At 40.5% G+C, this 18,462-nt stretch overlaps 1 protein-coding gene across 4 annotated transcripts in view; it reads right to left on the reverse strand.

Moving 5' to 3' along the window:
* Positions 1 to 8,161: 8,161 nt before the first annotated feature.
* Positions 8,162 to 18,462, reverse strand: part of AKAP7 (A-kinase anchoring protein 7) — a 71,172-nt gene continuing 60,871 nt past the window's right edge. For 3 of the 4 annotated variants that reach the window (XM_058171800.1, XM_058171782.1, XM_058171810.1), the window contains one exon: positions 9,755 to 10,561. In XM_058171800.1, coding sequence (XP_058027783.1) covers positions 10,353 to 10,561 — 209 coding nt within the window. In that variant the 3' untranslated portion in view covers positions 9,755 to 10,352. Of the gene's footprint in view, positions 9,640 to 9,754; positions 10,562 to 18,462 lie in introns of those variants that run through there. The other variant, XM_058171790.1, reaches the window with a different exon arrangement.

Consider the following 18,462-nt stretch of genomic DNA (forward strand, 5'->3'; position numbering starts at 1 on the left):
GTGCAATTCAAATTGTTGCTGGTAGACAAATGCATTAATGTGAGAAAGTTGTCATTTAGAGAAAGTCGCAAAATATTTTGAATAACTCAAAATTGGTTGTAGAATTCATTAAGAATGGTATAAAATGGAAGCAAAAACATGTATGAGAATAAATTGGTTAGTGAATAATTCCATACTAGCAGGAAGTAAGGGTGCATCATTTATTTTTGCTATGAAATATATTTAAGAATAAATACATAAAACACTTGTGATGTTCAAAGTGTGTTAAAGGCATAAATGTGTAGACATGCAGGTGAATGGAGGTGACATCTCAAAGTCACTCAATTGTATGGTACAATAAAGAGCACAGATCTAAAAAATTAATGCCTGAAAAGTCAAGGTTTGATAAAGAAAATTGAGAGAATGCTTATAAACTACACATCAGTGGTGAAAAATTAGATAAATGTGTGCTTCTTTGTAAAATGTTTCTTAAAGATGGAATAGATGGAAAGGATTTAACTGTAAATGCTGCTGGAAAATTAATGATAGAATGTAATACTAATATTTGTCAAAAGAAGTTTAAATTGCTATAGCTTATTTACACGGAAATAAAACTTGGGGATGGCAAGAAAAAATATAAAAGTTGACATGCAGTGGGAACATGTAACATAAAAAAATGTGATGACAAAACAAGAAGAGACAGAGTCAAGAATGAGTGGACTGATCCGGTGTGGACTGAATCCAAAAGTGAGTGGCTAGTTTGAAAGAAACTTACTAAGGTTGGATCATATACAGAGTATAAATAAAGACTGAATCTTAAATACATACAGTATATGAGGGGTGCTTGGTGCTCTCTGAGCTTGTTTGTTTTCTTGAAGACATTTCATTACCCAAACTAGCTAATGTTCAAATTATATTCTAGTGCAGTTTATTATTCTAGTGCAGGGGTGATCTGGCCCACGGGGCTACCCTGGAAACAGTGAAGGACCAGCTGGCAGTGCCTCTGCGCAGCCCTCCCAAGCTCCATTTTCGCTGGCAGGGGATTGAAGGAAGACGTTGCAGCAAAAAAAATGGAGCTCGGGAGTCCATTTTTGCTGGCAGAACGCTTGGGCCACCACAGGTGCCTGGCACAAGTGATTTTGAGCTGACCACACCTGCCCCCCGAGGTCAAACACAATGCGACTCTCAATGAAATTGAGTTTGACACCCGTTCTAGTGGTTTGCCTGTCAGTGGGGGTGGTCTTAGAGATTCTTTGATTGAGCTGATTGCTGTTGACTTCTTTGGCAGTTTCTTGATTGATGATAACCTTGGAGTTAATCTATGCCGATCTGGGTGTTTGGGTCATTTTGTTCCTTTTTGGGCTAGGTTGTAATCTCTTTTGCATATGATTGTAGTCAATGGGTCAAGAGCAGTGGTGAAATAATTTTTTTACTACCAGCTCTGTGGGTGTGGCTTGGTGGGCGTGGCTTAGTGGGCATGGCAGGGGAAGGATACTGCAAAATCTCCATTCCAATCCACTCTGGGGTCAGCCAGTGTTGGTATTTACCGGTTTTCTGAACTGCTCAAAATTTCCATTACCGGTTCTCCGAACTGCTCAAAATGTCCGCTACCGGTTTTCCAGAACCTGTCAGAACCTGCTGGATTTTACCCCTGGTCAAGAGGAAAGCATAAAATGAAAAAATCATGGCTAAATGGAGTTGATGACAGCCTCAAAAAGTGAGAAATATAAAAGTATACGAATTAGTAGCATATACTGTACTTGTGGAAAAAAAGTTTGGTTTGCTAGAACATATGGAGAAGTTAGTGAATGTTCTTGCTGTAAACTAGATTTGGTTACATTTCTTTTTCTCATCTCTTGCATTTAATATTATTGCTGATTGCTTCTCATTCTTTGTTTCCCCCTACTTTCCATAATGTTGGTTACAATACTTGCAAAGGAATAGCATGTTGGGTATATACAGGTCGAATATTAACTTGAGCAATTTTAACAATATCTCAAGAGACCAGAAACTGCAGGCAGAAATACATTTAATTATGCCGTTCAAGCATTCATTTGTGAATTGAATTGGAAAATAAAAATAGCAACCTTTGTTATATAACTTTAGACTGCAAACCACCAAATTACATTAAGAACACCCTTTTCACTAATGATTTATGTGGGTGGGTAGGTAGATATATTCAGAGGTTTTTTTAAAGTCTTCTATAAGCAGTTTGACATGGAAAAAAGCAATGGATCAACCACTTGAGCCAATTAGTATAATCACATATATACCACATGGAATAAAATTATAACTGAGTGCCCTGAAATTAAAAGGTTTAAGTGTAATATTAGATTCCTTTTTCCAAGGATTTTAATTTTTAAAATTTTAGTTTAATTTTTAGAGAGGAACAATATGTAATTCTGATTTTCAAGTATTAATATTACATACATAATATTACGTATCAATATGTTCTCCAAACATTTAGCATGTTGGCAAAGACATGTAATAGTTGCTTTATTGAATCAAAGTACTAATGGAAGATAGGAAAAAATGTATAAGATGAACATTTATTATTTCTGTAATTGTCTGCTTTCTTCATTGCAGATACTTTTTAGTACTGTTTTATTTTTTTTCTAAATCCTCAACAGGCTTCTAATTATTGTTTGGATGTGAAAGTACATTTTAGCCTCTGCAGAATCAGCTTCCCTGTAGTACAAATGTTCTCATTAGGAAGACATTTAACATGGGAAGAATATAAATGAGATTTGGGGTTTTTTTATTTTGATCAAAAGGATAATGGAGCTAAACCACTACGCTATTAGGTCTTTTACAGAAATGAGATGACCAAATGGCTTTTTTAATGAGCCCTGTTATAAACACTGACATTTCATGAAACATTCATGTTTGAATGACACAGTGCCTTTTAGAAATCAAAGGACAATTTGATGGAAAGATTCATCTCTATATGACACAAAGTTGTAACATTTTCCCCATGTTTTGTAATATTACAAACCCAACTGTAACTCAACATGAACATGGTAAAAACCAAATATTTTAGGCAGAGGTGGGTTTCAGCAGGTTCTGACTAGTTCTGGAGAACCGGTAGCAGAAATTTTGAGTAGTTTGGAGAACCGGTAGTAAAAATTCTGACTGGCCCCGCCCCCATCTATTCTCTGCCTCCCGAGTCCCAGCTGATCAGGAGGAAATGGGGATTTTGCAGTAACCTTCCCCTGGAGTGGGGAGGCAATGGAGATTTTACAGTATGCTTCCCCTGCCACGCCCACCAAGCCATGCCTACCAAGCCACACCCTCCAAACCACGCCCACCAAGCCACAGAACGGGTAGTAAAAATATTTAAAATCCACCATTGATTTTAGGGTTTAATTTTACATTTTCTGATCAGTTCGGCCTATTTATACTTGTTAGGCTAGCGATGTAATCAACGTAGGCTATTATAATTAAATTGGCCCAGAATTAGATTTACCAAACAGGATTTATATAAGAATAACACTATCAAGCATAGGGAAACCCAATGTGCCAACAAAAGCAGAATACAGAATAAAGTGTGTTTGCTTTTAATATTGCAGGCATGCTCTATGCCGGATTGAACAATTTGAGGAAATGACTTAGCTCTAGCAATTAAGAATGCTTTCAGACTAAGCCTTTTCTTTCTTTTAATAAAGCCTATTTGTCTCCTTCACAAAATGTTATGGCCAGTGGAATCCAGTGCTGCCAATAGGAAAGCAAGACAATATTCTTGATTAAGAAAAGAAGCAAAGCCAGGATCACTGAACAATATATTCTGATTGACAGCACAGGACCCGCCCCCTCCCATCTGATAGCACCCCCACCAGCAACTGAGGCTTCCAAGAAGTTAGTTGCTTGTCTAGTTAAATGCATGGTGCTACATTTTCCCTTCAGTTTAAAGAGGTTGCCCATTTTCTTTTGAGGATTACAGGTAGTTCTCGACTTACAACAGTTCATTTAGTGACCATTCCAAGTTACGACACTGAAAATAAGTGACTTGTGACTGTTTTTCACTTACAACTGTTTGCAGCATCATCATCCCCGTGATCACAATTCACTGACTCATATTTACAACGGTCGCAATGTCCCAGGGTCATGTGATCACCTTTGGCAACCTTCTGGCAAGCAAGGTCAATGGGGAAGCCAGATTCACATTTAATAACAACTGTAGTGATTCACTTAATAGCTGTGGCAAGAAAGGACGTAAAACAGGGCAAAATTCACCTAACACGTCTCACTGCATAAATTTTGGGGTTGCAAGTCAAGGGCTGCCTGTATTCAACTGGGTCACACTGTCACATATAAAAAATTGCCAAAGAAACAAACAAAACAAAACCATCCCAAGGAAGTGTCATTTGTTGTACGCCCGTTTTTTTTTTTACTGGCATGCAAATCAAGTCATATCTTTATTATTGTCAAAGACCAATATAATTAGGTAAAGGTTTCCCTCACACATATGTGCTAGTCGTTGCCGACTCTAGGGGGCGGTGCTCATCTCCGTTTCAAAGCCGAAGAGCCAGCGCTGTCCGAAGACGTCTCCGTGGTCATGTGGCCGGCATGATTCAACACCAAAGGCGCACGGAACGCTGTTACCTTCCCACCAAAGGTGGTCCCCTATTTTTTCTACTTGCATTTTTACGTGCTTTCGAAACTGCTAGGTTGGCAGAAGCTGGGACAAGTAACAGGAGCTCACCCCGTTACACGGCAGCACTAGGGATTCGAACCGCTGAGCTGCTGACCTTTCGATCGACAAGCTCAACGTCCTAGCCCGAGCCACTGTGTCCCTTCCAATATAATTACTGGCATGCAACAAAAGCAGCATGCCAAGAATGTATCCATCGATCTTCCTGCCTAGCAAGCCGTCCACAGTACAGTTCAAATGGAGAATATGGTTTTGCCTCCTTTCTCTCAGCAAAGGAGTGATAGCAAAAGGATTTGGAAGGGGAGAAATATGTGCACCATCCACAGAAGGCGTTATGAAAAGCCTCTCAGTGGCACTCAGATGGCGGACTGAGGGAGCGTTGCTCGTACATATTCCCATGGATTCTGCTATGTTGTGATTAAGTGGAGTAACTCAAATTGTCTGGGAAATAAGCGGACAGGGCTGATAGTGAAATGAGATCGTTGGCATTTGTTCTGGTGAGCTCTTGTGTTCTCAAGTCTGTGAAATAAAAGGATTTATTATATGTGTATTTACATTTTGGCTTTGGTTGTCACATATGGCATCAAAGTAAAACACACAAACTTTTATTCTAGCAATCAAGCTTATTTGTCCAGGCATTTTACCCTTGGGAACATGTCAACCGAGCATAGCAAAGATCCTGGTTCTTTCTAATGACAAGTCAAGCAGGTTTTTTTTTTACTGGCATGCAAATCAAGTCATATCTTTATTATTGTCAAAGACCAATATAATTAGGTAAAGGTTTCCCTCACACATATGTGCTAGTCGTTGCCGACTCTAGGGGGCGGTGCTCATCTCCGTTTCAAAGCCGAAGAGCCAGCGCTGTCCGAAGACGTCTCCGTGGTCATGTGGCCGGCATGATTCAACACCAAAGGCGCACGGAACGCTGTTACCTTCCCACCAAAGGTGGTCCCCTATTTTTTCTACTTGCATTTTTACGTGCTTTCGAAACTGCTAGGTTGGCAGAAGCTGGGACAAGTAACAGGAGCTCACCCCGTTACACGGCAGCACTAGGGATTCGAACCGCTGAGCTGCTGACCTTTCGATCGACAAGCTCAACGTCCTAGCCCGAGCCACTGTGTCCCTTCCAATATAATTACTGGCATGCAACAAAAGCAGCATGCCAAGAATGTATCCATCGATCTTCCTGCCTAGCAAGCCGTCCACAGTACAGTTCAAATGGAGAATATGGTTTTGCCTCCTTTCTCTCAGCAAAGGAGTGATAGCAAAAGGATTTGGAAGGGGAGAAATATGTGCACCATCCACAGAAGGCGTTATGAAAAGCCTCTCAGTGGCACTCAGATGGCGGACTGAGGGAGCGTTGCTCGTACATATTCCCATGGATTCTGCTATGTTGTGATTAAGTGGAGTAACTCAAATTGTCTGGGAAATAAGCGGACAGGGCTGATAGTGAAATGAGATCGTTGGCATTTGTTCTGGTGAGCTCTTGTGTTCTCAAGTCTGTGAAATAAAAGGATTTATTATATGTGTATTTACATTTTGGCTTTGGTTGTCACATATGGCATCAAAGTAAAACACACAAACTTTTATTCTAGCAATCAAGCTTATTTGTCCAGGCATTTTACCCTTGGGAACATGTCAACCGAGCATAGCAAAGATCCTGGTTCTTTCTAATGACAAGTCAAGCAGGTTTTTTTTTTTTAATGTATTTAAAACCTTGGCTTTGGAAACAGGGAAAAATACCACACTTATAAAATAGATTTGACATTGAACCAAGTAATTAGATGAAAAAGTCGCTGTTTTCAAAATGTATAAGCTTATCCTTTCTTATAAACATTGCTCCTTATTGGTTCCAGTGAATCTGGCAAGACAGGACAATATTGCAGCTGAAAGAAATGCAAGGAAACACATCGTCATAAACATGCTAACTAATCACCTATCATTAATTTTAATTTCCCCCCATTAACTATGTACCCAGTTGAAGCTTACCTTCCTAAACTTCCCTGATACAGGTAGTCCTCGGTTTACAACAGTTCATTTAGTGATCGTTCAAAGTTACAACGGGGCTGAAAAAAGGGACTTGTGGCCATTTTTCACCTTGACAACACTGCAGCATCTCTTCAGTCACGCGATCAAAATTCAGATGCTTGGCAACCGGTTCTTATTTATGACGGTTGTCGTTTCCTGGGGTCATGTGACCACCTTTTGCAACGTTCTGTCAAGGAAAGTCGATGGGGAAACCAGATTCACTTAACAACTGTGTTACTAAATTAACAACTGCAGTGATTCACTTAACAATTGTGGCAAGGCAGGTCGTCAAATGGAGCAAAACTCACTTCACAAATGTTTCCCTTAGCAACCGAAATTTCGGGCTCTATTGTTAAGTCAAGGACTACCTGTAATGCTGAAATCCTACCTGCATCAGGACGTGTACGCACAGCACTGATTTTTCCTTTTTCTCTTTCTGTGGTCAATCTGCATGACGGATTAGATCTCTCTCTCTGGTCTTACTCTCCCAGGTTTATGTCAAGCCATAAAGGTAGCATTCTCTTCAGAATATTCAGGCCATGGTATATCGGTATTCAGTTTCTGGATTACTGATATCCTGGACAGTGGTGGGATTCAATTTTTTTTACTACCAGTTCTGTGGGCGTGGCTTGGTGGACATGGCATGGCTTGGTGGGCGTGGCTTGGTGGACATGGCAGGGGAAGGTTACTGCAAAATCCCCATTTCGTCCCAATCAGTTGGGACTCGGGAGGCAGAGAATAGATGGGGGCAGGGCCAGTCAGAGGTGGTAGTTACCGGTTCTCCGAACTACTCAAAATTTCCGCTACCGGTTCTCCAGAACTGGTCAGAACCTGCTGAATACCACCTCTGTGTCAGGCCTGGAAACCATATTAAACTTTAGGTTTCCAGACGCTGCCACATTTTTATCTTGAGGGGAGGAGGGGGGGTTGAGGGGTATGGTAACATTCTTCAAGCGGTCAAGGTCGGATGGCGTTCACGTCTGCAGGAAGAGTGGCAAGAAGTTACTCGAATGAACTGGACGAACGTGGGACCGTGTGATCATCAGAGGGGTCAGGGGGGTGGGACTATTGGGGTTTGGATAACTGGGGAAACGAATCCGGAACTTCAGTTTTGGGAATTGCACTCATCGTGTGCCAGTCTCCTCATGCTAGTAAAGGACTCTGAGAAAAAGAAAAAATGCCTCTGAGTCTCTTTTACGCAGAAGAGGTATTTCTGGAACCTTGACACTCTGATCCTGGAGATGTAAATGTTGGCACCGAACCCCACATCTACTACTGCAAAGACAGATTCCATAGAAATGTCAGCAGCAGCAGCCCTAAGTTCAATTAGTTTAAGTATGAAATCTTCCTCTCTGAATGGACTTGGAAGAAGCAACAATGAGTATCCAGCAAACTGAATTTAAAGATAGAATAACAGCAAGAGGATTAAAAGAACCATTAAGGCATTTGAAGAGATCCACTTCCTTCTTTCATCATTTGCCGGCAGAGGTAGAAGACAGAGACTCACATACCACATGTTTATGTATCTACTGGAAATACAAGCCTGCATTCAGAAAACACACTTTGTATAAACATTAATGTGATGTGTCTTACCGTTCCATCCACCCACACTTTTAGCCCTTTTCAAATTCCAGAAATTATATTCACAAAAGCTATTGAATTTTTTCCCCGTTTTTAAAATTAATATACTCGTAACAAGTGATGAAATAAATGACCTGCTGCAATTTTACAATTAATATTAAAACATTTTAAACCGTCTTGTTTTGCATGTAAACAATAGCAAAAATTGTATGTCAGAATCTGTACATAAGATTTAAAATTCTGGTGTGTTAAAAAAGTAAGCAATTCAAAACCAAAGTTATCACCATAAATAGATAAAAGACAGGAGGATAATACAAAATGTTCTCTTAAGTGGTACAGTTTAAAGCCACCTAACAGAACCTTGTTATAAAGTTTACAGTCATAGAAATAATCCACTGTATTATCTATTACAGAATAAACATGGGCTAAGAGAGGACATGGTCTGGTCAATATGGTAAATGGTGAGTAAGAGGAAAAAAAGGTAATGAGATGATATAATTCATATGTGAGACAGTGCATGCAAGTCCACTACAACGGTACCTGTCCTTAACTCAGTTTTTGGTTTGTACTAAATGATACACTCTAAGCAATGAAAGTCTGCATCTAAGTTTTATACACCGACTTTCCCCATGCCAGTAATAAAATGCATAGGATGAAATTAGTCATATCACAAATCATGACGTCTCTCAATCAGTACTACAGCATTTTACTGTATTTCCATGTACTGATAATTATTGGTAGCATTAGAGTCCTTTATGTACCTTCTTACAGTACAATAGACTTGGCTTCTTCTGACTCAGTCAGATTTCCTCACTCTTCACCAAATAGATCTTAGAAAATAATCCTTATTAATTATATAACCTACCAGTGTTTCTCCAAAAATAAGACCTGGTCTTATATTAATTTTTGCTTCAAAAGCCCTATTAGGGCTTGTTTTTTTGGCGAAAATACGGTATTAAAAGCATCCTGATGAACTTAACTGGGGCTTATTTTGGGGGTAAGGCTTATATTATGAGCATCCTGCAAAATCATACTAGGGCTTATTTTATGGTTGGGCCTTATTTTCAGGGAAATACGGTATTTTTCCCTATTACTTTCAACTATACAGGTACGTATCTTCCTCTAAAAAAGAAGCAATACAAACCAGGTATGTAAGTAATCTTTGTAAAAAATTAATCCATATAATTTGCAGTTAAAAATTAAGACACTAAAAAAGTTGGATCAGTGACATTTTCCGAGATGCTGTCAACTAAGCTGTCCTTGTTCAAGCAGTTCCTTGTATATTTTCATCCGAATTGATGGTCTGGATAAGAGTTCTCTTATCTGATTCACTTTGGCCAACAGGGGCAACAATTCTCTATGCAAAGCTTCCTTTACTAGAGCTGTTTCAGGGCTCTTCCCTAAAGAAAAAAGAATAACAACACATGTTTGTATACAATTAATAGTGATTAAAATGTGATGGAACAAATTGCCAAAAAATACACCATTGTACGGAAAGTACATAATTTTGCTTGAATGCAATTTTCTTTTTACTGTGAAGGGTAATCAGAGACAAATACAATTTATGTGTGAAAATTGTACTTAAAAATGAAGCATGATATGAGATTCAATATCCAGTTACATTCTGTTGGGTAACAGTAATTGTGGTTCACATTAAGATTTCAGTACTGAATGCTCTTCGATACAACAGATTGCCTTCTTCTCCAACAAAACACTTTATTTAGTTCTCCTGAACAAAATTCAAGGTACTGTTTCTTTGGCCATCCATTTTGCTTCCAGGCGGCACAGTCAGAAAGCAATGGAGAAATAACTCTGTAGTCAAGAACACAAGAAAGATGGCACTTTGGGGGGGGGGTCACATCCCTCTGTCCTTCTTGTCCTTTCCTCTCTCAGTCTTATCTTCTTTCCCAGAGTTCAGTAGTTTTTGTTTTTTTAAAATAATCATTTTCAGTAGCATTGGCATCTGTCTCTTGTAAAGCTCCGTGTTCTCAGTTCAGAAAGGATACCTGATAGCAAACCATAATCATCATGCCAGAGAGGACAACTCTGAAGAGTAGGGAGCAGAGACATGGATGTTGGTGCTATAGCCCTTCCTTTTTGGCCTCCAAAATAGTCATTTTCTACCAATGTCATTCTCGCTTTCTTTGCTATTTCCAATGGCCACCTCCTCAGTTTTCACTGGGGTCCCACAATCATTTTGAATGTTTTTGTTTTGAGTTTCTTCTAGATACTGCTGTACCGCCTTGAGGACCGCAGTCTCCACCAGTTTTTTGCTGAGGCTCAGCAATTCTGCATCATCTGGCTCTGCCCCCTTTTTGTCACCTGTACATCACAACAGACAAAAATCAGTAAAACTAAGCAGGGAAAACTGCATGCAAATACACACTTCTGGGGAAAAGCTCCTCAGCACACGGAATACACATTCATCAGAGTGTTCTTGCTTTCGTTGGTTCCAAAACCCTTGAAAAACCTGGTGCTCCCTGAGCCTGGTTGTTTTGTTGCAGACATTTCATTACCCAAACTGGTAACATCATCAGTGCTAGTCAGGAGTGGGGTTTGCTCTCAGTTTATATTCAACCCTAAGTACAAATATTCTCCTTTATGGCAAAAAAAAAAAAAGAACATGTAGTATGGGCAGTAAGAAAGACGACCTTGCCAGAGATACTGTAGGCCAGATCTGTTCCTACAGCAATGAGGGCAAAAACACAGCTTAAGCCTAAAACAAGAAGGTTGCCTGCCTAATTTACATGAATATGGCAGGAATAAAGAACAGACAGATTGGCAAGATTCTCCTACTATAGCCAATAATAAAAAATGTTGTAGTTTGAGCCTCCTTGTAGAGTTGATTTTTTGGTTTGGTCTACATAGTGAGGCTGAACTTAAATCTTTCTCTGTTCTTTGTCTGAATCTTAAAGGAGACTGCCTTATTTCCCTGTCTCTTTCCATGGATTATGGCTGTTCCATTTACCTCTTTAAGAAAATTCCTAATCCAACAATTACCCAAAGTCTCAATTTATACTTTGAAAATCATCTTCTTATAGTAATTTGCAATTTGGAACTAATTTGTGTTATAGTCCTGTTGAAGTTATGAAATTGTGGCTGAGATGAGAAAGCCTGACAAGGGACTATTGGAAGACTAATTAAGAATAATAACAAAACATATAATAAATCTCTTTAAATAGAAACACAAGTCACATAAAGCAGAGCTTATCCTCCAGAAGAATCACTTATTTTCTTGTTATGAAATGTTTTTCCAAATTGATACACTATTGAAATGGCAAGCCACTGTTATCCAAAGATTCCTAGTTGAAATCCTTTTTATTTCATATTTACGTCCAATATACTTCATAAGTCATACTTGCAACACTCTTGGACTAGTTCCATACCTCACTGATCATGTAAGGCAGAAATTGGAGCAAGGCAAATATTTTCCTTGGAATCTTTGCAATTCTGCAAATATTATAAGATGTTGGGTTTTCCTAGCAGTGAGAAATCTTGCTTCACCATCTACTGCTCTTGGGTTCAAGCTACCCATTACTCTCTACTCATAAGATCCTGAGGCCAAACTCCTCTTTTTCTCCCTTTGTCCAGCCAACATGCAATCATGGTCTTAGTATTGGGAATAACATCTGAAAAAGTAATGACTTGCTATTCTGTCACTTTCATAACACAGAGAGCTTTTAAATGCAAATAACATGCTAGATATCATCAACAACATGCTAGAAAGCCACTGAAAGATTGCCGTGCCTTGTTTGAATATAGCTTCCCATTACTGCTATCACTCAATTTTTTTTGCAAAGTGTAAATGAATCTATTTAAAGGGATGTATGAAAAACTGGTGCTGGCAATTTATTTTGTGGAGTAGAGGTGAGGGATATTTGTTAAATGGTGATAGATCTCAGGGCAGAATATGGACTGGGTGACATATTCGTGTTGGTTAGCTGAAACAGAAGTGCTAAATCCTGATGAACTCATAGCATTCTTGGTTTTTCAAGGTTAGTACAAATATATAATAGGTCAATCTGAAACTGCTTTCAGATTGAAACTGGGAAATGGAAATGCTGCCAGTGTGGAAGTGCTTTCTTTTTTAATGAAAATATAATATGACCTAGCTGCTTAATCATACATTTTCCTAACAAAGTGCAATTTATAAATATACAGCTCTATTGAATGCAGTCAATTTGTATTTTGCTATGAAACTAGCACTATTGTTAAGCTTTCATTTTTAAAGTAAAACTGCTTTTTTGCTCCTAAGCAACTCATCAGTAATAGACTGAAAATGTCACTTGCATCTAAAACCAACTCTGAAAAATAATGAGCAAGGACAGGAACACTGGTTCTTCTTTTATTTTACTTGTTTGATTTCTATAGTTGCCCATCTCAATAATGTCTCTGGACGGTGTAACTATGCCCCTCTTCTCTGCTCACCTAGCATTAATTTAGTTCAGGAATTTTAAGAAGTGAATGGATGTCTTAAACCACTGTGCCCCCTTAAAAACCCATATGCACATTCAAGGAGGAAAATAAGGCTCCATAGTTATGCTGCATTATTATGGCAAACTTTAGGGATAACTAAAGAATACTGGCAGGCCAAGCACAGTGAGACATGGTTTTCATATCCCTACTTTAGCTATTGTTTTTGGCTTGAGCCATAGTTTTCATATCCGAACTTTAGGTTATTCAAATTTAGAATCTTTTAAATCCTTCATGAAAATGAGTAAACTCTGAAATACTCACCTGCTTTCAATTGTTTAAAAATAGAGTAACAGGGCACATTCTATTCTTCTTGCACTGCATTAGAAAGACCTTTTAATCTAATGAGATGAGAAATAGTGGAAAGCTTTGGGACTTGTAATAATAGCTAGGAAACTTTCACTGAGTACTTTTTATGGCATTGCTTTTATGCATGTCCTTGAATGCTGTATAAATCATAAACAGACCAAATAATTCAGACTTCACTTGAAACAAGTTATTTTTCACTTTGAAGGAACTGTGTTCTTTTCTGTTTTATCCAGTCCTATTTAGCACTTCCAATGAAGCTACAATCTTTTATCTATTGTCATCCTCTGGGATACTATGTCACCTTTAACTGTAAAAAAAAAAATCTTTTCCAGCATTAATGGACACTCTTGTGCAAAACACATACCAAATGATTTCTTCCCCTCCTGGAGCCTCTGTAACAAATGTTCCATCTAATTGGACAGTTTGTTTTCTAAGGTGACCAAACAGATGCCTATGGGGATCCCATAATCACGGCCTAATAAAGAAAGCTACATCACATTTTTCTTTTCCTTTCCCTAGATTCTGAAATTAAACCTAAGTTATTGTTATTCTGCCAGCTCTTACATATATTAAAGATATATTATCCGTGATTTGTTTGATCCTTTCTGTAAAGCAATCAGGAACTATTACAACATATTTTGTCAAAACATAACAGTATATTCACCACTGTTGCATTCCGTATATAATCGCACAATATATTTTATTTCCACACTCCTTCAACCCAGTGGGATTTAAATTATTCATGGTAACTTAAATTGTTCTAACGTCAATGGTTCTACTCTGATTAAGTTTTGATAATTGTTTATTGTTCTGCCGCTTGTCCTTTGGGAGAAACCCTTCCATACTTCCACCTCTCACAATACTTGACAACACAGTATCAACAGTAGAAACCTTCAAATTTCTAGGTTCTATCATATCGCAAGATCTAAAATGGACAGCTAACATCAAAAACATCATTAAAAAAGGACAACAAAGAATGTTCTTTCTGCGCCAACTCAGTAAGCTCAAACTGCCCAAGGAGCTGCTGATTCAGTTCTACAGAGGAATTACTGAGTCTGTCATTTGCACCTCTATAACTGTCTGGTTCGGTTCTGCAACCCAACAAGAAAAAAACAGACTTCAGAGGATAATTAGAACTGCAGAAAAAATAATTTCTACCAACCTGCCTTCCATTGAGGACCTGTATACTGCACGAATCAAGAAGAGGGACGTGAAAATATTTACAGACCTCTCGCATCCTGGACATAAACTGTTTCAACTCCTACCCTCAAAACGACGCTATAGAGCACTGCACACCAGAACAACTAGACACAAGAACAGTTTTTTCCCGAAGGCCATCACTCTGCTAAACAAATAATTCCATCAACACTGTCAAACTATTTACTGAAACTGCACTACTATTAATCTCATCGTTCCCATCACCAATCTCTTTCCACTTATGACTGTATGACTATAACTTGTTGCTGGCAATCCTTATGATTTATATTGATATATTGACCATCAATTGTGTTGTAAATATTGTACCATGATTTTATTTATTTATTTATTTAAATTTTTATACCGCCCTTCTCCCGAAGGACTCAGGGCGGTTCACAGCCTGATAAAAAATACAAAATAATACAATATAAATACGATTAAAATATAATTAAAAAACTTATTAAATTGGCCATAATTAAAATTTAGAATAAAACCCATTAAAAACCCATAAGTTTAAAAACTAACCCAGTCCAGCGCAAATGAATAGGTGAGTTTTAAGCTCGCGACGAAAGGTTCGGAGGTCCGGAAGTTGACGGAGTCCTGGGGGGAGTTCGTTCCAGAGGGCGGGAGCCCCCACAGAGAAGGCCCTTCCCCTGGGCGCCGCCAGACGACACTGTCGCGCCGACGGCACCCTGAGGAGTCCCTCTCTGTGAGAGCGCACGGGTCGGTGAGAGGTATTCGGTAGCAGCAGGCGGTCCCGTAGATAGCCCGGCCCTATGCCATGGAGCGCTTTGAAGACGTTCACCAACACCTTGAAGCGCACCCGGAAGGCCACAGGTAGCCAGTGCAGCCTGCGCAGGATAGGTGTCACGTGGGAGCCACGAGGGCTCCTCTATCACCCGCGCAGCTGCATTCTGACTAACTGAAGCCTCCGGATGCCCCTCAAGGGAGCCCCATGTAGAGCATTGCAGTAATCCAGACGAGACGTCACAAGGGCGTGAGTGACTGTGCATAAGGCATCCCGGTCTAGAAAGGCGCAGCTGGCGCACCAGGCGAACCTGGTGGAAAGCTCTCCTGGAGACGGCCGTCAGGTGGTCTTCAAAGACAGCCGTTCATCCAGGAGAACGCCCAAGTTGCGCACCCTCTCCATCGGGGCCAATGACTCGCTCCCAACAGTCAGCCGTGGACTCAGCTGACTGTACCGGGATGCCGGCATCCACAACCACTCCGTCTTGGAGGGATTGAGCTTGGGCCTGTTTCTCCCCATCCAGACCCGTACGGCTTCCAGACACCGGGGCAGCACCTCGATAGCTTCATTGGGGTGGCCCGTGTGAAAAGTACAGCTGGGTGTCATCAGCGACAGCTGGTACCTCACACGAAGCCACTGATGATCTCACCCAGCGGCTTCATGTAGATGTTGAACAGAAGGCGAGAGAATCGACCCTGCGGCACCCACAAGTGAGGCGCCGCGAGCCGACCTCTGCCCCCCCGCCAACACCGTCTGCGTCCGGTCGGAGAGATAGGAGGAGAACCACCGATAAACGGTGCCTCTCACTCCCAATCCCTCCAGCCGGCGCAGCAGGATACCATGGTCGATGGTATCGAAAGCCGCTGAGAGGTCTAATAGGACCAGGGCAGAGGAACAACCCCTATCCCTGGCCCTCCAGAGATCATCCACCAACGCGACCAAAGCCGTCTCAGTGCTGTAACCGGGCCGGAAGCCGGACTGGAACGGGTCTAGATAGACAGTTTCCTCCAGGTGCAGGGGAAACTGATATGCCACCATACTCTCTACAACCTTCGCCGCGAAGCGAAGGTTGGAGACCGGACGATAATTACCTAAAACAGCCGGGTCCAGGGAAGGCTTCTTGAGGAGGGGCCTCACCACCGCCTCTTTCAAGGCGGCCGGAAAGACTCCCTCCACCAAAGAAGCGCTCGTAATCCCCTGGAGCCAGCCTCGTGTCACCTCCTGAGTGGCCAGCACCAGCCAGGAGGGGCACGGGTCCAGTAAACACGTGGTGGCATTCAATCTACCCAGCAACCTGTCCATGTCCTCGGGAGCCACAGGGTCAAACTCATCCCAAACAATATCACCAAGACCGCCCTCAGACGCCCCGTCCGAATCGCCACAATGAAGGCATCTTTTCTTTTATGTACACTGAGAGCATATGCACCAAGACAAATTCCTTGTGTGTCCAATCACACTTGGCCAATAAAAATTCTATTCTATTCTATTCTAAAAATCATGATCCTTTATGAGGCATCCATTCAGATATATAGAATGTATTAACATTCCCCTAAACATTGTTAAGGTTTTTTTTAGTCTGTCATAGGATTTAGATCCTAACTGTTCTTTTCTGAATCTATACCAATATGTCTAATCTTCTCAAAGTCTGTTGGTCTGACTTAGGTTATGGAACTTCTAGCCTTTCTTCTCTATTTTCCAATATAAGCAGAACATTAAAGTAACTTCCATATGATAACACTTCATTTTGCAACTTGAAAAAGAATAGAACAGAATAGAACAGAACAGAACAGAATGAGTTGGAAGGGACCGTGGAGGTCTTCTAGTCCAACCCCCTGCTTAGATAGGAAACCGTATACCAGTGATGGCTAACCTTTTAGACACCGAGTGCCCAAACTGTGTGCGCGCGCATGCCCAAACTGAAAGGCGTGTGCACGCACACACGCGTGCATGCACGAACATGCACACATGTTCGTCCATGCACAGACATTCACAAATGTGTGAGAATGCAAGCATGCATGGACATGTGTGCGCACATGCACAGGCACGCACACACATGTGCAGTAGAGACCCGAAGACCAGCTGGCCGGCAACAACAGCAGCGCAGGAAGAGGTAAGATCCTTTTCCTTTGTGAGCTTCTGTTTCGTCGTTCGCAGGGAAACAGAAGCTCATGAAAGAAAGGCCACAGAGGTCTGACCTGGGGCGACAGTGCACATGCCAGCAGAGAGAGCTCTGCATGCCACCTCTGGCACGCATGCCATAGGTTCGCCATCACAGCCTTACACCATTTCAGACAAATGAATATCCAATCTCTTCTTAAAAACTTCCAGTGTTGGAGCATTTACAACTGCTGGAAGCAAGTTGTTCCACTGATTAACTGTTCTAACTGTCGGAAAGAAGGTAGATGTCCTTGCAAAGGCAGTAAACTTTATTATTTTACCTGCTCTTCTCTTGATTAAAGTCAAGAAACAAGAAAGAGAAACTAGCAGATTCCATAGCACCAGGTTGATAACTCAAAAATCTAACCAAAATGTGGCCTGAACCGTGATCTATTTTCCCAGACTAGAACGAAATTGAAGCATCATTAAAAAACGTTCACAAGCAACAGTATTGCCCATATTGGAAGCTGAACTAGAAAACAACATTGAGTTTGAAATTATAAGAGTTAGTGTTTGGGTTAAACAAGTGACCCTATTATATTATCATTTGGTTTGATTATAAAAAAAGAAGTGTTTTGAGAGGATTTTTATACTGTTTGCATGTGCTTGCTAATATGAATTCTGTATTCTGTAGCACACAGTGAAGAAAGCTAAACAGTCTGCAGGAAAGATGGGAAGGACAGGATGTGTATCACTTTTGTGTACTGCAGAGTGATTCTTCCGTGGTGCATCTTGTTGTACGTACTTAATAAAGTTATTGTAAAACCTTCCTCATTTCTAACATTTGGCATAAAGGCAAGACTATCAAATACTGTGTTTAAAAATTAATACCCCATTCTAGACAGGCTATAAGTGTTCCTGTTCCTGTGCAAGACTAAGAACAAGTAGAATAACTTCCCAAATATCCCATTTAAAAGAGGAATCAAGATAAAAATGTGTTGCGCAAATGCTACACAGTGGTTGAGTATTTAATTTAAATAGCATGTATTTTTCATGCTACGAACACCTTAAGTGGCATGTGGAGTCCATGAGCATTGGGTCCCTGATTATCAGAACACAGATGACACGGGTGGGACATGTCATCAAAATGGATGACCAATGTATGCTTTGTCAGTTGCTCTATGGTGAACTGGAGTCTGGGAAGAGACCTCAAGGTTGACCATGCAACTGCTACAAAGATGTTGTGAAAGAAACCCTTACATCATTGTGATATCCAACCAAGGGAACTAGAAGCTACAAATGCTGATGGAACCTGTTGGCCATCTTTCAAGACAGCCATTACCAAAAACTGACAGAGAACCATGAGCAGCATCACAAAATAATACCCACAATTATAACA

The sequence above is a fragment of the Ahaetulla prasina genome, chromosome 1 (genome assembly GCF_028640845.1).
Source record: "Ahaetulla prasina isolate Xishuangbanna chromosome 1, ASM2864084v1, whole genome shotgun sequence".
Lineage (NCBI taxonomy): Eukaryota > Metazoa > Chordata > Lepidosauria > Squamata > Colubridae > Ahaetulla > Ahaetulla prasina.